Source organism: Podarcis erhardii (assembly GCF_964252035.2).
Source record: "Podarcis erhardii genome assembly, chromosome: 2".
NCBI lineage: Eukaryota > Metazoa > Chordata > Lepidosauria > Squamata > Lacertidae > Podarcis > Podarcis erhardii.
The window spans coordinates 4,962,180-4,987,907 of NC_138498.1; the positions used below are offsets into that span (position 1 = coordinate 4,962,180).

General features: G+C 47.6%; 1 protein-coding gene and 1 long non-coding RNA gene across 4 annotated transcripts in view; one reads left to right on the forward strand and one right to left on the reverse strand.

The window, feature by feature from the left end:
* The window catches only part of KIF5A (kinesin family member 5A), a 69,675-nt gene extending 46,964 nt beyond the window's left edge, over nucleotides 1-22,711 (forward strand). For 2 of the 3 annotated variants that reach the window (XM_081851710.1, XM_081851711.1), the window contains exons 14-30: nucleotides 619-825; nucleotides 2,066-2,212; nucleotides 3,023-3,211; nucleotides 4,125-4,242; nucleotides 4,779-4,837; nucleotides 5,737-5,846; nucleotides 6,732-6,833; nucleotides 8,783-8,843; nucleotides 8,949-9,020; nucleotides 9,894-9,998; nucleotides 14,618-14,638; nucleotides 16,491-16,707; nucleotides 17,680-17,833; nucleotides 18,543-18,625; nucleotides 18,947-18,974; nucleotides 19,170-19,299; nucleotides 21,202-22,711. In XM_081851710.1, coding sequence (XP_081707836.1) covers nucleotides 619-825; nucleotides 2,066-2,212; nucleotides 3,023-3,211; nucleotides 4,125-4,242; nucleotides 4,779-4,837; nucleotides 5,737-5,846; nucleotides 6,732-6,833; nucleotides 8,783-8,843; nucleotides 8,949-9,020; nucleotides 9,894-9,998; nucleotides 14,618-14,638; nucleotides 16,491-16,707; nucleotides 17,680-17,833; nucleotides 18,543-18,625; nucleotides 18,947-18,974; nucleotides 19,170-19,248 — 1,752 coding nt within the window. In that variant the 3' untranslated portion in view covers nucleotides 19,249-19,299; nucleotides 21,202-22,711. The remainder of the gene's footprint in view (nucleotides 1-618; nucleotides 826-2,065; nucleotides 2,213-3,022; nucleotides 3,212-4,124; nucleotides 4,243-4,778; nucleotides 4,838-5,736; nucleotides 5,847-6,731; nucleotides 6,834-8,782; nucleotides 8,844-8,948; nucleotides 9,021-9,893; nucleotides 9,999-14,617; nucleotides 14,639-16,490; nucleotides 16,708-17,679; nucleotides 17,834-18,542; nucleotides 18,626-18,946; nucleotides 18,975-19,169; nucleotides 19,300-21,201) is intronic. The other variant, XM_081851712.1, reaches the window with a different exon arrangement.
* Nucleotides 22,646-25,535, reverse strand: LOC309336268. Its single transcript, XR_014153964.1, has 2 exons — nucleotides 24,908-25,535; nucleotides 22,646-22,769 (listed from the first exon to the last, which is right to left on the reverse strand). It is a non-coding gene; the product is annotated as an uncharacterized lncRNA (long non-coding RNA).
* Between the last annotated feature and the right edge of the window lie 193 nt (nucleotides 25,536-25,728).

The following is a 25,728-nucleotide window of genomic DNA, read 5'->3' on the forward strand; positions in this document are numbered from 1 at the left end:
ATCTGACCTGTCCTTCAAGGAACTTATGGTGCCCCTTCCTATTTTGCCTTCACAAGAACCCTGTGAGGTAGCTTAGGCTGGGGGATTTGAACTCTGGTATTCCAGTCCAATATGCTAACCACTACCCCAGCTTCCATGCATTCTCTCTCATGCTCACTCTTTCTCTTCATCTTTGGGCTCATCCACACTTATCATTGCTTCATATTTCTAGGCACCTGTCTGAGCACACATTTCTCCCCCTGGAGCTTTCTCCTCAAATACTCACTCTTTACCACTGAAGCAGAGCAAATGACAATCCATGGAAAACCTGCATTGCCCTTTGTTCCAAATTAAAGAGCAGATTTCCTGGGGAAAGTGGCATGGCAAAACAAAAAAGCACTTGGACACAGATTGGGAAAAAGCAGAGCTGTGTGTAGAAAGCATGGGGCAAAAGCTAAGTGTGGACGAGCTCTGTCTATCGACGCTCCTCTATCTCGCTCTGTTTGGACGCCTGTCTATCCCACATCATCACTATCTGGGCCTCCTGTTCAGTCCGTCTTGCTTCTTTCTTGACTGCCCTTGACAACTTTTGACCTACTGGGTCCTTACTTATCCCATTCTCTGCCTCTTCCCCACCAGCTGCTAATGTCAACTCGTGGGGACAATGAAAAGGTGCAGCGTGAGCTCAGCCACTTGCAGTCAGAGAACGACTCAGCCAAGGAGGAGGTGAAGGAGGTGCTGCAAGCTCTGGAAGAGCTGGCTGTCAACTACGACCAGAAGTCCCAGGAGGTAGAAGAGAAAAACCAGCAGAATCAGCTGCTGGTGGATGAGCTGTCCCAGAAGGTGGTAAGTGCTGGGATGCCAGGTCCTTCCTTGGGGTTAGTGAACTTGAGATCCATTGGTAGAGGAGGATCAGAACCACATTGAATCTTGGCTTAGTCCTCAAGAGTATAGTGTGTGTGTGTGTGTGTGTGCGCGCGCGCATATACTCTGCAATTATGCAAAAGCATAGGAAAAGTGCACAGTGCAGAACTGGGTGTAGAATTCACCTTCCTGAAAATTTCAGCTTTCATTTTAAAATAAGAATCAAGTATCTACCCCTTATGGCTGCAAAAATATTCTTGAAAGCATCTGACCAACGTCTGCTAAAATCTCTGAAGAGCACTTAAATAAAATTTCCTGTTGTTGGGGCACAGATTCAGTCCTCCACATAGCACCTTACTCCTCAGCATAACTAGTACTAGCAGTATAAATTACTCAAAACAGTAAAAAAGAAAAACTATTAAGAGTATGAGAAACTGGAGCTTGATTTGCATAATTTATACAGATTGCAGAATTCATTTATTCTTGGTGCAGAATGCTAATCTTTCTTCTTTCAAGTGTGGAATGCACTCAGTCCTGCCTTTGAGTGAACTCACAACAGTCTTTCAGTGAGGCAGAGCTCGAGCAGACAAAGCCCCCGTTCACCCTTAGTCTTCTGATTACTGAGGCACTTCAATTTAGATCCAGTTTCAGGTCCATTGCTTTCAGCCAAGCACTCCTTGCAAGTGCTCCTTTGAAGGCTTTGTCTAGTGGCAGACTTTGGGTTCTCAAATTTCAGTGGTATCCTGTGAGATGCTAACATTCAGTGCTCCTCCACCTCTCACACTCTGTTCTACAGCATTTCTTTGGTGCCCCCTGCAGTGCGACACCCAGTGCGACTGCACCTGTCACACTACACTAAAACTGCCTCTGTTTGTCCTACAACATGTCAATCAAGTGTTCCTAGAAAATGTTGACCTAAACTTTCAGGAATAGATTGTACTAGCATTGTGATATGGCATTTATTTCCCTCCAAGGCTTGTGTTTGCAGAATCTGGTCCACTTCAAATGACAGAGCTGGGAGGGAAGCTTTAACCCAGCCTTTGCCAACCGGGTGTCCTCCAGTTGTTCTGGACTACGACTCACATTGCCCTAGCCATCCCATCAGACTTTGCTGATGGGAGTTGTAGCCTAACCCTTTATCCTGCCAAAAGAGAGGGTTCTGTGTTTGCAAATCAGAAGTTCCGTTTTCTTGGGTTGGCTGAACCATCTTCTCACCCTGCAGGCCACCATGCTGTCCTTGGAATCAGAACTGCAGCGGTTGCAGGAGTTCAGCGCGCATCAGCGCAAGCGCATTGCTGAGGTCCTCAATGGCCTCATGAAGGATCTGAGCGAGTTCAGCGTCATTGTGGGCAATGGTGAGATCAAGCTGGTAAGAAAGAGGGGAGACACTTGGGAAGAACACCTGGTGAGAATATACAATATTGTATGTATTATGGACCTGCAAGAGATTCCCAGCTTCAGCACTGGCCCTTCCCAATTTTACTTTTATTACAGAAAATAGCAACACAAGGGTTAACTGGAGTTGATGGTGGTACTTCTGGGCAGGCTGGTACTATAATTGTGTGTTAAGTTGTGAGGTGGGATTTCTACATACCAGGTCTGAAAAGAAACAGGACAAACTGGAAAACCATTGGAATCCAAATGTTGTATCAAGTGTTAGCCTTAGAGTAAAACTCACTGAAATTAATAGACATGGCTAACTTAGGTCCATAAATTTCAATAGTTCTCCTCTGAGTTAAACCATTCCCAGTCCAAAATGAGGGAATGAAGGGTGGCAAATCCATATTAAATAGCTAATGTGGAAGCAACCAGTTTGAAAGGCTCTGCTTGCAAGGGTCATGTGGTTGAGCTGTATGCTCCAGACAGTGGCTGCTTCAACACTGTCAGTATGTTGCAGGTGATTTTCAGCCATTTCCCAACAAATGTAGGGTGTTCAATTAAACTGGTTTTGGTGCTCTTGTCCATCAAGCCCACTTTTTAAAAAATGAACTTTTTGTGGTAAGGAAAATGATAGGAAAATGCCCTGGGAATCATGGGATAACAATTGCTTGAAGTGATGACTTATACTCTACGGGCAGACATTTTGAAAAAGAGTCAGGATGAATGCTCAGCAAACAGATCTGGCTGGAAGAGGCTGGTCAGTGTGTTCATACCCCCTCTCCCTCACCCCCATTCTCAGCCAGTCGAGATCAGTGGTGCCATTGAGGAGGAATTCACCGTTGCCCGGCTCTACATCAGCAAGATCAAATCGGAGGTGAAGTCTGTTGTGAAGCGCTGTCGGCAACTGGAGGGACTGCAAGTCGAGTGTCACCGGAAGATGGAGGTGACAGGGCGAGAACTGTCTTCCTGCCAGCTCCTCATCTCTCAGGTCAGACCTGTGGGAGCCAGGACAGAAGAACCGCAGTCATGGGGAAGTGGGGCTTTGAGAATGTGGAACAAGTTAGGGAACCTTTTTTGGCTTGGCAGGCCAGACCTTTATTTCCCTGCCCCAACTCTGACAGGTTGGTGATCCCGCCCACCATTCAACGCTGGCCTGTGCAAGGAGATCGTGATCAAGGAGGACTGATCTCTTGCTTTCTGAAGGGTGCACCAAGAGTGGCCCATGGGGAAGTCCCTTGCAAATCCAAACCAAGCAGGAATGAACTCCTCATGCATCTGCAGATGTATGAGGAGTTAAATCCTGTTTCCTGCTGCGTGAGCAGCCAACCAGCCATGTCTCTACTGCTACACACCTGACAACAGGTGTGGGGCAGCTGGATGTGGTTTGGAGAAAATGGCCTCACAAGCTGAATGGGCCAGATCTGACCTGCAGACTGAAGATTCCCCAGCTCTGAGGTAGAAGGTTCCATCCCATCTGCTCAGGTGACTTCTACCTAATTCTAGCAGCTTTTGTGGTCTTGGATGAGTTCCTTTCCAATTCAGAGAAAGCATTCCAGCAGGGTTGGATCCGTTAGCTTACCTCTCAACTGAAAGGGATACATTTGGTTGCATTCCACAAAACTAATGTTTGGGGAGGCTGGCAAGCCTGTCTCCCCAATGTGAGGACTCTGAAAGCCATTGCACACTCAGGTTTGCTGTGGGGTACACCCTTGACAGTAGCTTCAACCTTGCTCTCTGAGAAATATGCTAACACCTATTTGCTGTCCTGTCCTGACCATGGGGCATGGCAGGTGCTGTAGGGTGGCTCAAGGTCAAACTGGATAGGCTGTTAAATGCACCCTTGTATTTGATGTACCTGTAAAAGTTATCTCTTGCTTGTTCTTCTCCCTGCAACCCCCCAGCATGAGGCAAAGATCCGCTCACTCACGGAGTACATGCAGAGTGTGGAGCTGAAGAAGAGGAACCTGGAGGAATCCTATGACACTCTGAGTGAAGAGCTAGCTAAACTGCAAGCCCAAGGTTAGGCTATGCCTTGGCTTATATCTGATGCAGAACATGTGAATGGTTGCAAGATTTGTGCCAGAAAACGGTGCTTGTGTGTGTGTGTGTGTGTGAGAGAGAGAGAGAGAGAGAGAGAGAGAGAGAAAGAAAGAAAGAAAGAAAGAAAGAAAGAAAGAAAGAAAGACGGAGACAGCTGCATAATGTGGTTGACTGTTAAAAGCAGAATTCTTGATCATCTTGATCATCTGATTACACAGCAGATTCAAGTGCTTTTTTTCATTTTCAAAGTGTTTTATGGTCTTCATTGTTTACCCTCACAACAACCCTATGAGGCCGGCCATTTTAATTTCCACTGTATAGATGAGCTAGTTGATTAGTTGTGTTATTCTTTAAATGGACATGGACTCCACCCCATGGCTGCAAAGAGGCTGAGAGATTAAGCTGTGACAGTGACTTGCACGCTCAAGAGGTCACAGGGTAAATTCAAGGGATAGGATGGCCATGTCTCTGGCTGTACCCCAAGGATTATTATTTTTCCTCCTCCTCTTTCACAGAAACTGTTCATGAAGTGGGCAAGGAGAAGGACTTGATCCAGGACACAGATGAAGTGAAGGTTCGTATCACACCAGTGGCCTGCCTGGTTCAATCCCCGGTGTCTCCAGGTAGGGCTGAGGCAGCCCCCTGAAGAGCCACTGCTAGTACTACACTTGATCTTAGCCAAAAGGCCGAGAAGCGATACCGCGCTCCGTCCTACTTAACATCGCTTATGGCCGCGTCTCACCGATATGCCTTCATTAGAGCTAGGTTCAATGTCTTTCCAACAAATGTGCTGAGACATAGATTCACTAAGGGCCAAGTCCCTTCAATGTGTGCTTGTGAAATGAAAACATCGGAATCTCTACATCATGTTATGTTTATCTGCCCTTTGCACAGTTCAGCCCGTGCTAGCATACTAAACCCCATAATCCAGCCTATGGCTGACAAACCAGTAGACCTACAGCTTGCCTGGGTTCTTCAAGATGTGGATCCTTATATTACCCTACAGGTTGCTAAATTCCTAACAGCCGTCCTCTCGTACAAGAGACGGAATGGAATGTTGGCTGATTATTGATAGTTGTAAGGGTTTTCTGTGGTGACAGCAGATGTTGATTTTGGTGTGGTGCCAGAATCTTAGTCTTAATCTTGAGCTTTTCTTGTGAATGGCTAATGTCTGTCCTTGTGAGTTGTGAACTGTGTTGTATTGCTTGTGGCTTGTACGAGTCCGCTGTTTTATTTGTTTTGTTTTGTTTTGTTGTGTTGTGTTTCATGATGGGCGTAAAGCCGAATAAACATTTTGATTTGATTTGAGCCACTGCTAGTCAGTGTGGACATTACTGAGTTTAGATGCACCAATGATCTGAATCAGAATAAGGCAGCTTCCTCTGTACTTGTGGAGAGGATCCAAGGTGTGTGCTGCCATGTTCCTGGGTTTACCTTTCTGCCTTTCTGACCTGTTTCATCCCTATCACACAGAAGGCCCTGGAAGTGCAACTGGAGAGCCACCGTGAGGCCCACCACAAACAGCTGGCGCGACTGCGTGATGAGATCAACCAGAAGCAGAAGATCATCGATGAGCTCAAGGAGTGAGTCATCCTGAGGGTGGGCCAAGCCACTTCCATGGGTGGGATGTGGTTCACCACGTAGGGTGGGTGAGTCTCGTGATGAGACAGGCTGTGCAGAAGCTGGGAGACTTGGCGTACTAGCAGGGCCTGGGTGGGGGGCTGTTGTGGGCTGGAGCTGAGGCAAGGCTCGGAGCTGAGTCTGGGCTTCTGTGAGAAGCAGAGGAGAGAAACCAACCACAGCCACGTAGCTTATAAGAGGTAAGAACCAGAAGGAAAGTCAGAACTAGGAGCGAGGCAAGAGCCACTTTGGGGCTAATGGCAATGCAGCCTAGGCTCAAAGCTGTTGTGGTGTGTGGGATGCAAGTCCATGCCCCTTGTGTGATATAAAGCTAGCTGAGTGGAGGTGTTTAGGAAGCACATATCCAATAAGGAGCTCCAGGCGGCCAGTTCAGGGCTTGAGCCAGGCTCTCACAGCTTGGGACATATGTGCACCACAAACTTGAACCAATTTTACATGTGATTGTTCCCCCTTCTAAGAGTTGGGGTTCTGACAAGGAAGCTGGGATTGACCAACCCCCTCCCCCTGAAACAAAACACCCTCCACTGCCCAAAGTTATTGGGGGGGATGGTTTAACCTAGTTAAAAATCAGGTTGTTATCAGGAATGTGGAAAGGCTTAAGCAGTGGGTGAGTCAAGCAGCAGCATCTGTGCTTTGTCCCAATCTGGGAGCTCTCGAGGACTGCAGGCCATGGCTTTTTCGTCTCTCTCTGCCTCAAGCATTTAACATTTGCTTCCTGTGTTGATCTGAGGAGGATAAGACCTTTAAGAAAGCACGGGAGTCAAGTGATGTGTTTGCTGTCCCTGTGTTAGTGTCCCTCTTTTTCTCTCCATTCTTTCCCTGCTTAGCTTGAACCAGAAATTAGAGCTTGAACTGGAGAAACTGCGTGCTGACTATGAGAAACTCAAGAGTGAGGAACAGGAGAAGTCACAGAAGCTACAGGAGCTGACGTGAGAAGACCCTCCTGCCCTTCCTTTCCCAGACACTTTCAGCGGACTCTGCTCATCCCAACCAAGGAGCAAACCACAAGAGAAACAAAAGCCAGCATTTGAGGGCAACCACCTCTGTCTAGACCAGCCTTCCCCAACCTGGTGCCCTCCAGGTGGTTTGGACTATAATTCCTACCAGCACATGATGCTATCTGAGGCTGATGAGGATTGTAGTACAAAACATCTGGAGGGCACCACAGAGGGAACACTGATATTGACCTACTGTGCTTAGAGGGTGGAGGGGGCATAGCTAAGTGGTGGAATACATGCTTAGCATGTAGGTAAAGGTAAAGGGACCCCTGACTCTGGGGTTGCGGCGCTCATCTCGCTTTATTGGCCGAGGGAGCCAGCGTACAGCTTCCGGGTCATGTGGCCAGCATGACTAAACCGCTTCTGGCGAACCAGAGCAGCACACGGAAACGCCATTTACCTTCCTGCCAGAGTGGTACCTATTTATCTACTTGCACTTTGACGTGCTTTCAAACTGCTAGGTTGGCAGGATGCTTAGCATGTAGAGGTTCCCAATTTCAATCCTTCACTTTAAAAAGGAGAAAGTGTTGGGAAAGACTCTCTGCCTGAGACCCTAAAGAGCTTCTGCCAGTCAGAGTAGACAATACTAGCCTAAGCAATCTGACCCGATATAAGGCAATATCCTAGATTTCTCCTGCTTTGACATGCCACTTCAAGGGCTGATTTCCCTTGCCTTATGCTTGACAAGGCAGTTTGGGAATGAGAGAAACGTGTTCACAAATATGTGTGTATTATATAGGAATACCACTGAAGCAGAGTTGCCTGCAAATCTCTTTTGCATGCATACTTGGTAGCAGGCTTGTGTGGAATGGTCCTCTATTGCAGTTACAGAAAGGTAACTTTAAAAGGAGGAATAGAAATGGGTGTAAGATTGAGCATTTTCCTGGTAAAAGAGGATACCAGTGCAAAGCAGGGAAATTGCTCCTTGATGTAGAAGCTAAATGTCAGAATGCTCTTCTCATTTCTCACTCCTGCTATACTGTGCACCTTTCCCATCCCACCGCTGACCCAGTTGCAGGAAATGTGGTGACAGCTGACACTCTTCCTTCCCCAAGCATTGGCCCCAGTGTCGAGAAACTCTTAACAGATTTTAGGAGCGGGCATTAGCCAAGATTCCGCTTTCCTAAACCATTGTGCACAATCTCCTCCTCCTCCACTTCAAGCACCCCAATTAGAGATAAGCACATAGCTCCACATGCAGGTTCTGTGCCTCCATGGAATAGGAAGAATGCTCTATAACATTCTAGAGCTCTCACTAGGGAACTGGTAACTCAAATCCCCTCTCATGAGAGATTTCTACCTGCATGTACATGCCTTGAGACTAGGGGTAAGCAGCTTCTCCATTTTCTTCCACCACCAAGTCACCTCCCCCCCAACATCAGTGCCCTCATCAATGGGTGATAAGGACCAATGGGCGAGTCACCAATATGGAGGCTGTGGGCACACATGTGTCTGCAGAAGCTTTCATTGGTGTCCACAGGGTCTCCTCCAACTTGCTGAAATTAGTCTCAAAAGCTTTCTTCTACCAATAGAAGATTCTCCCCGCCAGCCTAATTTGGGAAAATTCCTGGGGGTTACAACTGGGGAGGAGAGAGTTGCAGCATGTGTGTGGCACCCGCAACAGTTTATCTGGTTTACAAATATGTCCAGGCCCCTCCTAAAATTTGCCCACCTCTTGAACATGGTGATCAGGGGCCTGATTTGTGCCTGCCTCCCTCCCTTGCCAGATGCTGGGGTCTAGTCCTTGACATATGGGACAGCAGATCCTTGCATTGCCAGTTCTGCTTCAAGGAGCGCAACTGGACCCTTTCTGCCATGAAATGACTTCTTCCCCACACTCCACGTACCCCTTTGACCATCACTGTCTATCTTCTTCACAGATTTCTCTATGAGCGACATGAGCAGTCCAAACAGGACCTCAAAGGGCTGGAGGAGACTGTTGTAAGTAGCTAAAGGAGAGGTGAAGGATGGGGGCAGGGAGCTGGGCTGAAGCCCCCAGCCTGGTCTCACCACCTCATCCCTGCCTTTCTTCTCGTACCCCTCCAGGCCCGTGAACTCCAGACCCTCCACAACCTTCGCAAGCTGTTCGTTCAAGACGTCACGACTCGAGTTAAGAAAGTATGTTGTTGTTCTTTTAGCCAACTTCATTGTTTATTCAGCATTTATACAGGGTTCCCTAGGGAAATCTGTTCCCCTCCTGACTCCCACCTCTCATCGGCCTCAACTTGCATGGGCCAGTGATCAGGGATGAAGGGAGTTGTAGTCCAGCAATAACTGGAGGATGACAGGCTCCCCACAAACACTTTAGAGGGTTGAGAACCCTTCACATACACTCAGAAATCCTTATAACAAATGTTTAAAGGCATGTTAGTGGTGCTAGCCCTATGTTGCACCCTGAAGGAGTCGGCTAAGCCTGGGAGATGGTGGCTCACCTAAGGCCATCATGGCAGAGGCAAGATTTGATCCAAGCACCTCCCGCTTCACAGCTCTGCTCTACACTAGCTGCTTACTTCTGAAACCCTTGGCTTCTTTCAGCAGCACAAAAGGAAATCTGGTTGAGCCCTTAGTCAACTCTAAAACTGACCAGTGCTTTGATTTTAAAGAGGGAGCTATGGGGCCCCAAACCTGCCTGCAGGCCACATTCCCCAGGAAACCCATTTCCATTCTTACTGGAAAATCAGCAAGTCACTCCACATGCTCTGGCCCATTCAGAGCCAGCTGTGTCTCCCATTCCAGGATACACCAGTATGCTGCAGCTATATCATTAATAATAACAACCACCACTACCACCACCATAATAGCCTCCTTATTATTCTGGAGCAAGCCACCCAAGGAAGCCTCCCAGAACCATGCCTATTTTGGGGCTGGCCAATCAAACGAAGGGATTGGGTTTGGATTCTGGTTGTGTGGCTGCATAACTTTGGCTGGGTTTTCTATCCCATCCCATTCACGCTCCTAGAGGTACAAGTTCACTCTGTATTTGCCTTCCAGAGCGCGGAGCTGGAACCCGAGGATAGCGGGGGGGCTCATTCCCAGAAGCAGAAGATTTCCTTTCTTGAGAACAACCTGGAGCAGCTTACAAAAGTTCACAAACAGGTGAGTGGGTGGATGGGAGCTGGAGAACCATCACAAGTGGGGTGGGTGGATGGGGGTGGAGAACCATCTGGGCAAGGTAAGACAGCTGGTGAGTGCAGCCCTGTTTGTTTATTTATTTATTTATCTACACTCAGCCCTCTGGATGGGAAGCCTCCCCCCCCTCCTTCCCCACTTCGCATTGTCTCTGTGTATTGTAGCAGCTGTGAATGTTTCTTCATGACACCCTCTACTTTGCTGGAAACGCTATCTGGATTTTCTCCCAGTCCCACCCCCCCTCCACTCGCAAAAACAGCTTGGCAGAAAGCACTGCATGGGTGGCTCATACACTCATCCTTGCTAGATATATTGTCTCTGTGGCTATCCCCTTCCCCGATCAAACCTTGCTTACACCATTTAGTACGGTTTTTGCTTAGTTCAGGGACCAGGGGACCTGTGACTCTCCAGATGTTGTTGGACTCCCAACTTCTATCAGGTCCAGCCAGCATGACTTATGGTAAGGGATAATGGGAGTTATAGCCCATCAGCGTTTGGAGGGTCACAGATTCCCCATCCGTGAATTAGGTCCTCTCCCCCTTCCACCATACCAGAGCCACTCCTGCCAACGTGGCTCTGGTATGGTGCCAGATTTAGATCCTGGGCAGCTCCTAAAATAGGCACAGACTTCCAGTTTGTGCTGAGCTACCTGCACGTTTGTTTTGCCCACCTGCAACATTCTGCCCATGTTACTGTGCCACTGCCGAGAAATGCTTGCCAAGCAACCCCCCTGCAGTGGTGGTGTTTGGGCTGAGAGTGGCGTTTGGGTCTAAGTGGGAAGGCTCTGTGTTGTTTATGTATCTTTCTTCTGACTGTGTGTATGGGGTGCTGATGTGGGCAGGGGCGACCTGTCCCATTTTGCAACCTGAGGTGAAGCGGGAATGTGCCACCTCCTGCCCTACTGCCATGCCACAAGATTGCTAGACATCTCGGAAGTAAAACCCACCCTCTGGCTGATTGACACTCCAGGCTAGCCAGTGGTTCGAAGAGAATGGGGGAACTGTTTCCTGGAGCAGCAGTTCAGCCAAAGAGTGACAATAGCAACAACTCATTCAAAGCTAATTCTTTGCTTTGCGTTCTCAGTAAGCGGCTTGCCCAGGAAATGAGCTCTTATAAAAGAAAGCAGGCAGCTACCCCTCCCTCTCCCCCCATTTCTCTCTCACTCACACTGGTTTTCTTTTGCTTCAAACATAGTTAGAGAGCTCATCTCAGCTAAAAGGAAAGAACTCACCCAGAAACTCACAGATGGTACCTAACACCACAGAAACCAGTGCTGATATGCCCAGGAGCCTCACCAAAATGCTGGAGAGGCTGCACCTCCAAAGGCCCATACCTTCACGTGTGGTGGGAATGCCCCATAATCCAACCCTTTGGGGCAGCACTCCTACAATAAATGTGCAAAATAACTAAACAGGTATTAGAAGTCACCCCAGTACTGGCCCTATTGAACATTTTCCAATATAATAATGTCCACTCACATTATTAAGAGCTTATAACCCACCTACTCTCAGTAGCCAGAAGCACCATAGCCAGGCACTGGAGAGACCTGTCAGGAGTGAACATGGATCACTGGCACTAAATCATATGGGAAACACCCTTACTAGAAAAGCTAACCAATAAACTGCAACTGACACAAATATGGACAAATAGAAGAAGATGCCTTCACCCCAGTATGGTTCACCTTCACAGCCCAACAAGACAACAATAAGAATACCCTGACAGCATATGACTCAATATGGCCAACCTGATCCAAAAATCCATCCCCTCACACACATGTAAACAAATCTCACTACAGCCAACCAAAGACAACCAACCAGATCCTAGGCCAGTCCCAACTTCTCTCACCACCAAGGAAATACAACAAGCTAATAGTAAGAGAATCCACACAAGTGACGCTGACACAAAACCCGACACACACACTAAGTAGTAGAAGCATTACCACCCCACCCTCCTCCCTTTCCCCCCTCTTCTTACCAACCTTATACTGTATGCAACACTAATATCTCACAACAAATGAAACTGATCTGTAGGAAACGCAGCTTGAAAAAATAGACAATGCACGTATTTTTGTAAACGAAGAAATCTTTAATATTTTTTTTTAAAACAACAACCACCCATAGAGAGCTTTCTCTCTAACCTAAACTTGCTGAGGTAGCCAGTGGCAGAGGAAACCCTAAAAGGAAGCAGGAGGTTCTCCACCTGCCCCCCCCCCGGCCAACTCTCTCTCTTTCCAGATTCCTCCTACCTGTCCCTCATTTTGCCCCTCCAAAGGTGGCAACTCTATTTAGAAAAGTGAAGTATGTGTGCGTGTGCTTGCTCTCTCTGTTGACTGTATGTGTAAAGTGCGGGGACATGGGTAGGGAAGTGATCAGAGAGAGTGCTACCAATGTCACACATGAAAAAATCCAAATATGCTCACTGGCCTAAAAGGTGGGAAACCTCTGGCGTAATAGTCCTGCAGCCACAGAGACAGCACTTGAGCAGCTTAGTAGGGGAAAGGTAGAATATACACTCAGCGGCGTAGCGTGGGTTGTCAGCACCCGGGGCAAGGCAAGTAATTTGCGCCCCTAACCCCTAACCTGCCACCGCTGCCAGCTTCTTCTTGCTGCTGCCTGGGCTGGAGTATTTACGGTAAGGTAGCCACGGCAGCGGCAGCGGGTCCGTGTCAGGTGATCTGAGGCGAGTTGCCGCTGGCACTGCCGCCCAAACAACGCCACTTGCCCGGAGGAGGAGGAGGGCAGAGAGGCAAGGAAAATGCAACATGGCCCAGCAGCTGCAGCGGCGGCGGCGGGGCTGTGAGGAGGGGCTGCCTGGCGTGCCCTCCGCGGCCCTGACACGCGGGGACCGTGGCGAGCGCTGAGAGCCGCTGCCTGCTGGACGCCTTCAGCCCGGACGCGCGCACAGCTCGTCGGTTCCGCGAGACATGGGGCTCTGCTACAGCCTGCGCCTGAGGCTCTTCGGCGACTCCGGAGGCGGCGAGCGCCCCCCCCAGATGTTGCGCCCGGTCCCCCTGCACCCCCCACGCTACGCCACTGTATACACTTTGCCTGCAGAAAGACCCATGTTCTTTGATTCCCAGTATCTCCAGGAAGCTTTTTATATACAGTGGGCATGAGGGTAATAGGCTTAGAACATGTAACCTGGTTGCATGCATGTGTGTGGTCAAGAAGGCATCTTTGGTTCTTTTTCACCTCTCATTTGCTTCTTACATTTTATTCTGTTCCTTCTCCAAGGCTTCAGAGTAATAAACATGGGGTCAGGCCTACACAGTTAAGCGAGTCCAAATTCTATATGTGGCCTGAAAGAGCTTGCCAACAGCAAGGGAAATAAGATTCACTGGTGGAAACTTGCAGTCTGAGGGGCACTGATGCCAGGTCAGACTGGTGCCAGGGCTGCCTAGGGGCAACACCAACCCAGTGCTGATCTGTTACAGATGTGAAATTCTTTGCCAAATCCACATGCTCCTCCCATCCACTTCCTCTCCCAAAATGTTGTTATCATCTACAATCACCTGTGTTTTTTTGAGGGGGGGTTGTAGAGGGGGACACTAGAATTGCTTCCAGACATCCTGTTTATTGAGCAGCCAACCTGATTTGTTTGCAGAGAGATAAGTCAAAACTGGCTGCTTACTGAACATTCATTCTTATTTGTCTTCATTGATGTGATGCTGCTTCAAGAGTTACCCCACCCCTTTCCAATGCTTTCTCCCACCACTTTCCTTATTGCAAAAAGTCAATTTTTAGGGGAAGTGAGTTTGTTGCACAGGAGTGCCAAAATCCTCTGTAACTGCCCAACCTAAATTTGCCCATATGTGATAGAATCCCACCTGAAAGCAGTAGCAGTCTGGAAGCACCCCAGGGTTCCTAATTTGTCCCCTAGCTGCCATGTGATCAGCCATTAATGATGACTAATGTGAGTCAGGCCACCTTATTTTCTTTCTCTATTACAAACAAGACTCCTGTGCAAACTGGAGGGGGTTTTGGTAGCGGGGCGGGAGGAGTAGGCAGGCTCCAGATCCTGAATCAAATGATGGGGCAAGGAGGAAGTGGATATTGATCATGAGGGCTTGACATGTGTTTATAGAGGTGAATGGCTCTTTTACAGTTCTGCCCCCTTTGGAGACTTGTGTGCCAACCACTGGAATGGATTGGTTCAGTCCAAGGTTGGGTGGGAGTAGGAAAACAATGAACCTCAGAATGGATGCTGAACTGACATTTGCTGTATTCATTTCCTGCCTTGCTTCCCAGCCCAGACTTTCTCTGGATTGTTTGTGTGTCTAAGCTTTCACATCCTTCCATTATCCCTGCTGTTATCTCTTTCCCCCATAGAATTCTCTGTACTTAGCAGATGTTGGGCTGGTGTGTCCTACCCAACAGTTCAGCCCCCAAAAGAGGAATTCCCTTGCTTGCAGCTCTAGGAAGGAAGGATGGGTACCATCTTCATACAGTCAGCCATAGGCACACTCGGTTGCTGGGGTGTTTAACTTGTCCCTCTCTGAGTCTCCAGAGCAGGGTTTGGCTGGGGACTCTGCCAGGGTGCTCAGTCACTGTCTGTGTCCCCCTTTTCCCTTCGCTGCTGCACCCTAGTTGGATCGCTGGGTCTCCAAGGTACCGTATGGCCTCTCCCCCATGTTTATCTGCCTGCTGCGCTGGGCAGGAAATGTTTGCACTTGGTGACCAAATTGGGAGCACATGCATATGGGGGGGGGCAGTCAGGTGTCTGTTTCCTCCTCACCATTTCACTGCCATGGCAAGCCTATCCACGTTGACAACTGTGGCATCATCTGGTACTAGGCCTCTCACTGCTACCATGGCAACCCCAGTCACTGTGGCCTGCATGGCTGACACCATGGCCCCATTCTTGGCAATCTCATGTGTGTGACTTCTATGGCATCTGGCAGTTCTGCTGCCATGGCAACACTGACCGGTTTTTGCCTGTCCACCAGCAGCTGCTACAAGGGAAAGAAACAGTGAAATAAAAGTGAGTTGCTCCTCTCTAAATTCTCAACAGCGGCTCTCTCTCTCTCCTCTGCTTCAGGAATAGGTGGGGGTGTTGTAAAGATTGGAAATAGCTAGTTTTGGACTCTGGAGAAACTCACAGATCAAGGCCCTGTGGTTTTCTGGAAAGGCATGATTCAAAAGCCCCCAGCCCTCCCCCCCACCCCCAATATCAATCTCTCAGATGTGGGAGTCAAATGTTATCACCTCAGATATTTTCTCCCTCTCCCTTGGAGGCTGTGCTACCCAGTGGCTCCCCTGCTATATTTTTTTTTTATATAATCATGCTGGTGGCTGCCCCCCCGCTGCCGCGTGCTTATTCACCTCTTGCTGCCGTGCTCTTGACCTCCTTGCATGCTGCTCACCCACCTGCCTGTAGATTATAGAGTTTGTGTTTGATGGGAGAGCTAAAGGATTGCTTGGGCCTGGAGAAGGGAGGTGCTCACCTTCAGACACTCAATTTGCACCTCATGGTATTCTCATGTGCTGCAGCATGGTGCACGGCGTGGATCTGTGACTCTTGGGCAAAGACTGGGACCCACCAGCTTAGAGACAGCCAGGGGTGGATGCTACTTTGAATGGACAGGAGCTTGTCACCAGCATCCAGGCTGAATATAGGTTCTAATGAATACAGGTTCATATGTCTTTGATGACAGATGGAGTACATTTGGCACTCCAGGTGTTGTTGAACTCTAGCTCCCACCTGCCCTAGCTAGAACAACCAATGGTCAGGAATTATAGAAGTTGGAGCCCAGCAATATATGGAAGGCTATAGATTCCCCAATGCTGCCTTTAATACAGAGGTGGCTAACCAGTCCCTCTACAGATGTTGTCAAACTCCACTTCCCATCATCTCTGACCATGGGCCATGTTGTTGAGGGGCTGGTGGGAGCTGGGAGTCTAACAACATCTGGAGGGTGACACTGGTCAGCCACCTCTGCTTTAACAGATGTGCAACAGGAGGAATGTCCTCCCCCATATTATCATAGCCCTGCTATGGTGGCAGAAACTATATTTACTAAAAATGCCCTTCTGTGCAACTATTTCAATGTCTGAGAGTTCTGCCATCTCTTCAAACTAGGAGGCCCAAGGCTAGTTCCACAGTATGGTCACACAGATGTGGTGGATTCACTAGCTGGGTGTTCAGACACAGGACAAGAGTAAGAATCCAGATGCTCAGAAGCCACAGATGCCTTCCCAGAGATGAGGGGGGTGTTTAGCATTCTTGCAGAACATATATGGTGTGAGAAGTGGGCATGTGGGGCTTCTGGGACAGGGTCCAAAACAGGGTGCAAGTGTTTTTCTGGAAATGGGAGGCAAATGCCTGGAGGACTAGCAGAGTAGAAATGCATTGGAGTGAGGGCAAGGGCCAGTGTTTTGGGTCTTCAGAGGTCCCTCTGCCTCATCTTCTTTATCCATCCTCCCTGTTTCTCTTCTCTCCCTGTGAACTCATGGGGCTCAGCTGGTTCGCGACAATGCAGATTTGCGTTGTGAGCTTCCTAAACTGGAGAAACGTCTTCGGGCTACGGCTGAGAGAGTTAAGGCCCTGGAGGGTGCACTGAAGGAGGCTAAGGAGGGTGCTATGAAAGACAAGCGTCGCTACCAGCAGGAGGTGGACCGCATCAAGGAGGCAGTGCGCTACAAGAACAGCATGAAGCGCAACCACTCTGCGCAGATTGGTAAGCAAGCAAGCAGAAAGTGTGTGGGAGGGGGGTTGTATGTAGAAATTGCTGGTACAGTGGTAACCTTATGTATGCACATTCAGATGTTGCATCTCACTGTGTTCAGTGAGGATGGCTCTCTGATAAGAATTGATTATTTGATTTCTATTCTGCTTAATATATTTAAAATATTTCTAAGTGGTGTACAAAAAAGAAGCAGCAACAGACAAACATCTTACAAAAATAGGCAGGTACATATAAAAATGTTACATTATTACAAAGTTAATAATATATAAAAATCAGTATCAGTTCATTTCCATCTCAGCCTCTGGGTTCTCACCCAGGGGCCAAACAAACTCAGCTCACCCACAAAAGTCTCACAATGAGATGAGTTCCTGGAGACAGTGGAGATCACCCTAGTCTCTGATTCTAGACCCGCTTTTTATGGGCAGGCTAAGGTGGGAGGAGACGGAGGGTAAGTTCTGTTGCACAAGTGCAAGTCCTTGTACAAATGGGATGACTTGTTGGCTCGAACCCTGAAGTTCTTGTGGTAGCTTACAACACATTTAAAATACAATAAAATGGACAAGAGTTACTAGAGTGTGACATAGGTATTGAGACTCCAGCTGAGTCTTCTGGCCTGTTGATGGCTGCCAAGTAATCAGAAGCTGCGTACTTCGCAGGGCAGCACGTCCTCATTGGGTTGCTCCAGATGTTTCTCATTGTGGCTCTGGTGTCAGATGCAGGAGGCACTGGAGGAGTCAAAGTGCTAGAGGCCTCCCACCCCTCTTCAGATGTTCCAGCTATGAAACTCTATAAATACCATGCATGTTGATGCTGCTGTAGACATTGATAGCTGGTAGGAAGGAAGAAACTTGCACACTGGCTGTTCTAAGAGCCGTTGGCTAAGCTACGCGGGGGAGGAGAAGCTCAGAATGAATAAATGAATTAATATGTTGTGCTATGTCTGCTATCTGTGTCCCTTTGCAGCCAAGCCGGTGCGGCCAGGGCACTACCCAGCTTCATCCCCCACCAATGCCTATGGTGTCCGCAACCCTGAATGCATCAGCTACACCAACAGCCTCTTCCAGAACTATCAGAATGTCTACCTGCAGAATGCTGGCAGCACTGTGCCTGACAGCTAGTGAGTATCCTTTGCCTGTTCAGAAGAATAATGCACAAACTATTTCTGGCTCACTAAAATCTCACCCTCTGGCTTAAATCAAGGCCTACTTGATTGGCTTACCTAGTCCTATTCCCTTTTTTGAACCAAGAGGCAAGGCTTTTTGTCCCCTGGTTCATATTCTATTTTCCACCTCACATCAGATCAGAAACTCTGGCTCACCAGTAAGCAGCTGCATACCGAGGATAAAAGAATTTTATTAGACTGAGCTGTTGCTGGAGATGATTAAAAAACCTCAACTTGTACAGTTCAACCTACTTTTTTATAAAAAAAATATTTCTTAATAAATGATCATGGAGATATGAACTATTGAAATAATTATTGCAGTCAGGGGTGTAAGATTCAGGAAGGAAAACTGTGAAATGGACTTTCTTACTCCCACTGATGATTTTATGAGATGTGTATACCCACCCCGTTTCCAGACTATATGCTATCTACAGGAATCCAGCAGTGACTCCCCCAATGGGCATATGGTCTCCTTCTATTCGCTAGTCAGATCTTGCAAGCACCCATAATCCATGCCTTTCCTCCCCAAGCCCATTAGGAAGCACTTTGCTTTGGAGGGCTCCAATCAGCCCTTTCCCCCCACCCCACCAGACCAGAGGTGGAAAGAGTCCCAGACTTCCCTTCAGCCCTCACAAATCACTTTCTCTGCTTTTCACCCACCCAGCTTTACCAATGCCTCTTCCAGCAGTGGAAGCAGCTCCTTCAATGCCCCTCTGACCTCCTGTCAGAAGCTCAATGTGGATAACGGTAAGAGGGCTGGGGCAGTGAGAGATGCATGGACAGTCATGAGGCAGGAGAGTGCCTCGGGGAGATGTATACATTCACTTCTTTGAACTGCCTGTAGTTGCCTCTGATGGCTGCCTGGGACCTTTGTAGAGCCCACCAAGCCAAGAGTAAACTTTCGTACAGCAGTATTGGGTATACTGTGGACAGCGTTTATCCTCTTGGGAGTGGGATTGACTTCTCTTTGAACACCTCAGGGTCCCTTCCAACTCTACAATTCTGTGATTCTAACTTTAATGCTGCCGTTTTTATCCTTCTATGTTATTCACCTGGACCATTGCCCAGGAAATGCCACAGACATCAATGATAACAGGTGAGAAACTGCAGGGTGGAACTCTACTGAGGGAGGTTCCTTATAGATTGAATAAAATAGTTCCCTTGGTCATTCAGGGTGGCTGGATACCAAAAAAAAGACTATCACTTTCTGTGTGTAGGCATAGGGGGGAAAGTTGAATAAGTGGGAGAGGGGATGTCTGAGCTGCCATGCATTACATTTCCCTTCCTGTAGAAGTGACCTGCCCTGTGGCGTTGAAGCTGATGAACAAGCCAAGCTCTTCCCACTTCACCAGGAGACTGCAGCCAGCTAATAGCAGCAGCAGCAGCACCAACTTCCCTATCGGGCCTCAACACACCATCAGGTACAGCCTCTCCCCTGTTCTCCACAGCAGCTCATTCCCTTTTCTGGGGCTCTTTTAAAACTGTGTCTTCTCAGGAATCTAACAAGCCTTTCTTTCAACTCTCTCCACCTATGCTGTTACTTTCTCTCAAGATTTACCAAGCTGCACAGGACCATAGATAGGAACACAAGTACTCTCTCATTGTGTACAACTTCAGAGCCCAAACCCCCAACATAGTCCCTAAGAACTAGGAGACCGCTTCATTAAAAAGAAGCCTGGCACAAGTAGGACATCCTATGCCTAAAGCATCCTTTAAAAAGGACTCCTAGAGATGGTACAGATCCCACTATTAACATTCCACAGCTTGCCCACCATCTGACATCCCACCCACCCACCACACAAGCAGGAAGCCACAGGACTATCAGCAACAATGCAAGCATTCAAATTTTCTCTTTAAATGTTGCATCAAAGGTAACATTACAGAGAATCTGTACATAGGAACATAAGGATATAGGAAGTTGCTTTGACCAAGGCAGACCAATGGTCCATCTAGCTCAGCATTCTCCATGCTAACTGGCTGGTGCTCTCCAGGCTTGTAGACAAAGGACATTCCCAGCCTTATTTGGAGGCATTTCCATCCCTACAGTTACTCCCTGAAAGACTGGGGAGGGGTATATATTTGCCCTCTCCTTTATTTTCTTGTTAAAAAGCTCTCTGCCTGAGACCCTGGAGAGCCACTGCGAGGCAGAGTAGTCAATACTTCATCTTAAAGAAGGTAGTGGTGCGTTCCTTCCTTATGAAGACCTCCCTGGACCCATAAGTGTTAAATCACCCAGTAGTGAATACCTCATTTTGAGCAAGGTGCTAGAAAGGATGGTGGCAGCACAGCTTCAGGCTTGCTTGGAAGAAATTGAGTTGCATCCCAGTTGGCTTCAGGGCTGGTTATGGCACTGAAACTGCTTTGGCCACCCTGGCTGATGACATTTGTCAGGAGAGAGATGTGGGGAGTACAGCCCTACTCATTCTCTATGATCTCTTAGCGCTTTTGATACTGGTGACCATGGTATCCTCCTGGAGTGGCTCAGGGAGGTGGTGTTGCAGACGCTGTACTTCAGTGGTTCCACTCTTACTTCCAGGGGCATTTCTAGAAAGTAGGTATGGGGGGCACCTTTCAGTGCCATGGGAGCTATCCTTTGGTGTCCAGTAAAGTTCCATCTTATTCCCCATATGCTTTAACATCTATGTGAAGCTGCTGAGCCATCATTAGGAGATCTGGAGTGATGTGTTACCAATATGTGGACCCAGTCTAGTTGTGATTGCAATTTGATTTGAACTGTTGCTAATACTGTATTTTTTATTACTGTAACTCACCCAGGGACCTTCTAGTGGTGGTGGGAGTAGTAGCAGCAAAAATAAATAAAATAAATAAATAAATAAATAAATAAATATGAATAGGTGGAACCATTACAGTGGTGCCCCGCAAGACGAATGCCTCGCAAGACGGAAAACCCGCTAGACGAAAGAGTTTTCCGTTTTGGAGGTGCTTCACAAAACAAATTTCCTATGGGCTTGCTTTGCAAGACGAAAATGTCTTGCGAGTTCCTGCGGTTTTTTTTTCCTCCCCCCCCCTTTTCCTAAGCCGCTAAGCCACTTATCAGCTGATCCACTAAGCCGCTAAAAGCCGCTAAGCCGCTAATAGCGCTAAGCCGCTAAGCCGTCAATGGGCTTGCTTTGCAAGACAAAAAAAACGCTAGACGAAGAGACTCGCGGAACGGATTCTTTTCGTCTTGCGAGGCACCACTGTACCTTGATGCAAGGCACCTCCTTCTTTTCCTATACATGCAGCTGGAGTGCAGGAGCCTGGTGTCTTGAGGCCATCCCTACTTACTCTTCTCTCTCCCTTCTTTTTCTCTTCTCTTTTAGTTTCTAAATGGGACGGAAGCCTCAACTCTGCATGCTGCAGCCTGGCTTTCCATGACCTCTGCTGCAAATGGGCCCTGTTTGTGTGTCCTGCTCTCTCCATGTCCTGTATATTTATCCAGCTGCTGCTTCACTCCCACTGTTTCTCTGTTCTACTCACTTAACTAGACAATGATATATTTGCTTCTTTCATCGGGCCCCCTGCTCCTTAGTCCAGGAGCCTGGTGCCCCTTCTTCTTTCCTGCCTCAGTTGCCTTAAGGGACTGGCTGCCACTGAAGAACCCAGACATAGAAACACCCTGCTGTAGGAACAAGTTTCTGCCTAAGAGAGGGACAATAAGGCATCCCCCTCAAAACTTACTGATCCTAGCCTGGCAATGCTGGACCCTGGTGTCAACTAGGCCATGCCATGCCCTAGGAGAATTGATACTCTCCAGGTTACTAGCTAGATGGGCTAAAATCACCATTTGTAGTGTTAGCTGACTTTGCAAAAGAAGGCCTGGAGCTTCAGCACCCAGCTGTTAGTCCTACTGGATGTTTCCCAAAGGGGATAAAACTTGGGCAAGTACCTTTAGCCGTTTTGGAGCCCACTATGGTGCTTGAGCCTCAACCTTCAAGGGATTTGATTTCCAGTTTCCCCTGCATATGCCTACAGGCTGATGGTCGTTGTGGCACTTTAGGGGTGGCTAGGAAATGGTTTTCTACAAAACAGAGCTGCTTACTTGTTTCAAAGCTCTGCTGGCCATCTCCTTCAGTAGGTACAATACAAATGCTGCCTATTCTTTGAGAATGAGCTGATCCCTTGTTAATGAGGAAGGGTGATCAGCTGATGTTTTACCACTGGGAACAAAGGAGGGAGCACATAATGGGGACTGTACGGTGGAGGAGGAGATGGGCAGCCCCTGCTTAAGCCTGCAACTGGGCATGAGGAACACAGGGGCTCCATTCCAATCTATAAAGGGGAGACAAAGTTGTTTGGGGGGGAGCGGGGGAAGGATACAGTTTCCAGAGCAGACAGACTGGATGTGGTTGTCAGTTCTGTAATATGTCCCAACCAACCAGAAACACTGCACATCCAAGTAGGCAGGCTAGGGGTCTAATGATTCTTCAAAGTGGGACAAAAACGAGGCTGCTATCAACACATTTTTGGTTGCTCCTTTTTTGTGTCTCTTGATAGCTGGGTCAGTGGCCTTTAGTCTGTTATTTCTATTTATGTCCCTAAGGGGAACAGTGAGTCCACTGCACATCTTCAATTAATGCCACCACTTTTGAGTCACGCAGAGCAGACAGGGTTGTGGGAGCAGTGGGGAGATGGCAGCTCTTATGGGGGACTTACAGGTCTGTTTGCTGTCCAAATGCTTAATGGCAATAGCCTTGTTTTGGCTGCCTTGCTGGAGCTGCTAACACCCTGTAACTTTATTCCTGTCTGCTCAGATCACACCAAATGTTGCATGTCAGAATATTAAGAAGTTTATTTAAAAAATAAATGAACAAATATGTTAAAAAATAACAATTTTGCATTCTGTCTCTTCTTGTACATAAGTTGAAGGAGTATAACTGGACAGGATGAACTGCAAGAGGAACAAAAAGGTATCTAAGGTGTGCGAGACAAAAAATATCAACTCAGTAGGTAGTCTGGCTGCAGTCTTTTTCAAAGATTGAAGATATGTGATAGGTAAAATGCCATCTTTGGCTAGTCAGACTTAGGTTGCTATCTGAGCTTCACAGAATTCTTCATGATGGGCACAAACAAGTTTTGAGATATTCAAAGAATAAGAAAGATGGTGCTGCTTTCCTTCCTCAGAAGGAGGTTGGGGAAATTCCCAACATAGATTTATATTACATTGCCAACTAAGTGCTCCACACAATGCTATACATCCTAGGACAGGCATAGGCAAAATCGGCCCTCCAGATGTTTTGGGACTACAACTCCCATGATCCCTAGCTAACAGGACCAGTGGTCAGGGATGATGGGAATTGTAGTCCCCAAACATCTGGAGGGCCGAGTTTGCCTATGCCTGTCCTAGAAGATAAAACGAAACAATGGGTTCATTTGGAGACAGGCACAATCAAAAACACCCCCACCACATTTCTCCAAAACAAACTAAAGAAAATCCCCACAACACTAAGCAGGTTCACATGAAAAAGTAGGTAAACTGTCCCCAATCCCATCCCCACTAATCCCCCGGCTCATCACCCACTATTCCATCATGCAGCACAAAACCTACAAATAAAGACTTGGCAAGCCAAAGGCTTATACTACCTAAAACACCTACAAAAATAACATACCCATATCAACACAAGAAATACAAGACAAAATAGGGGACACTCATATACCTTTGCTAACACACCAACAACTGCACCACCAACACTTTCTTAAACAATCCCACAGTAAAATCAGCAGTCACTAGGCCCTTGACCACCTTCAAAAACATTCTCCTGGCAGCAGAGGAATACGGCAGGGGGTTGGTATCCATAATATACAAAATACTGCTTCAGAATCCCACAAACCCCCTCAATGCAATCAAAAAACAATGAGAACATGACATAGGCTATGAAATGAACCCTATCCAATGGACTAGAATGTGGTCTACACCTCCCTTTAAAGCCATCTCAGCCAAAATAAAGGATATCACATTGAAACTTGCTTACAGATGGTACCTAACGCCACGGAAACTGGTGCTGATACACCCAGGAACCTCCCCAAAATGGTGGAGAGACTGCACCTCTACAGGCCCATACCTACACATATGGTGGGAATGCCCCATAATCCGACCCTTTGGGGCAGCAGTCCTACAATAAATGTGCAAAATAGCTAAACAGGTATTAGAAGTCACCCCAGAACTGGCCCTATTGAACATTTTCCAATATAATGCTCACTCACATTATAAAGAGCTTATAACCCACCTACTCTCAGCAGCCAGAAGCACCATAGCCAGACACTGGAGAGACCTGTCAGGAGTGAACATGGATCACTGGCACTAAATCATATGGGAAACACCCTTACTAGAAAGGTTAACCAGCAGGCTGAAACTGACACGGGGACAATTAAAAGAGCATGCCTTCACCCCAGTATGGTTCCTCTTCATCATATACACAGCCCAACAAGACAACAACAAGAATCCGCTGACAGCATATGAATTAATATGGCAAACCTGATCCAAAAATCCACCCCCTCACACACTTCAAATGTAACTGATCTATTTTTTAAAAAGACTCTATGACCTGAAAAGGAGACAACGCATGTACGTAACCAAAGAAAATGATTAATAAAAATTATTTTTAAGAAAAAAGAAAGGTAGTGCTGAATTCTCAAATGCAGATTGAAACAAATCTGCATTAGCAATACTGTTCTAGAAAGTAGTAGTTGGGAGTGGGCAATTTGCACATTTAAGTTACAAATGATCCAGTCCCAGGGTATGATCTGAGAGCACATGAGACCACTTTGTATGTTGAAGCTAAGCAGGTCTGGGTCCGGCAAAAGGCTTAGATGAGGTGACCTGGGAACTGCATGCATGCCACCTTTGGTTCAATGATGGGAGAAAGGTAGGATATGAATGTAAGGAAATAAAATAAAATGGCTAAAGTCATTTACATTGTTGATAATGGACATCTTACAGAATGTCCCATATTTGCAAAAAAAGAATTGTGATTCCAAAAGTGGACACGTGGGTGTGTCTTGCCAGGAGGGGTTTTTTCTTCCACTTACCAACAGTCTTCTTTTTGCTGATGCGCAGCTGCAGACGCCCCTCCTGAATTAGCAGGTGCTCCATAAGGTCAAGGTTTTGCACAGCAGGGGCAGAAAAAAGGCAGCAATTCACAGAGGGGAAGAGCGGGACAAGGCCAGGGATTGGAGGGGAGGGCGAAGGGGAGGCCCTACCTGGCCAGTGGCTGGCTGCTCTTGTGCAGAGATCGGTCGCCTAGGCGCTGTTGGTAGACTTGCAGCTGCCAGTGGTTCTCTGCCTGCTCCTCCTGGATGCCTTCCAGGATCTCCTTGACCTCATTGCGGGCCAGGCAGAGATACTGGTGCTCATAGGTTGACTCTGAGCAAGGAAGGTGCAGAGAGAGAGAGTGGGGCACAGAGGTTGCCTGTAAAGTTGGTTTTATTTTAAGCAACTCCCAGCACAAACTAGGAACAAGGCTGCATTTAAAAGCAAACAGGTCTGGAAGGCAGATGAGCAGCAGCAGCCCAGATGCATAAGGCAAATGGATCCTTGTTTGCTGGTAGGAAAAAAGTGGGCTGCTGAACAACATCTATGCCCTACAGCCTCAGGGGGCACTAATGCAAGCAGACAGGGGTTGCATAAACACACACCATTGTCTCTCTCTCCCACCCCCACCCCCTGCATAACCCTCTTGGGTGCTGGCTTTTCCTAGTAAGGCAGGCTCAATGCAGCTCACAATCTCCCAAAGTTAGAAAGCATATCAACATGGAAAAATGGAGAGATGCAGCTCTCCTGGGACACCCTCCCCACCACACAAAGATATGGAGAAAGAAAGATATGCCATTGGTGTGTTGGATGATCTTAT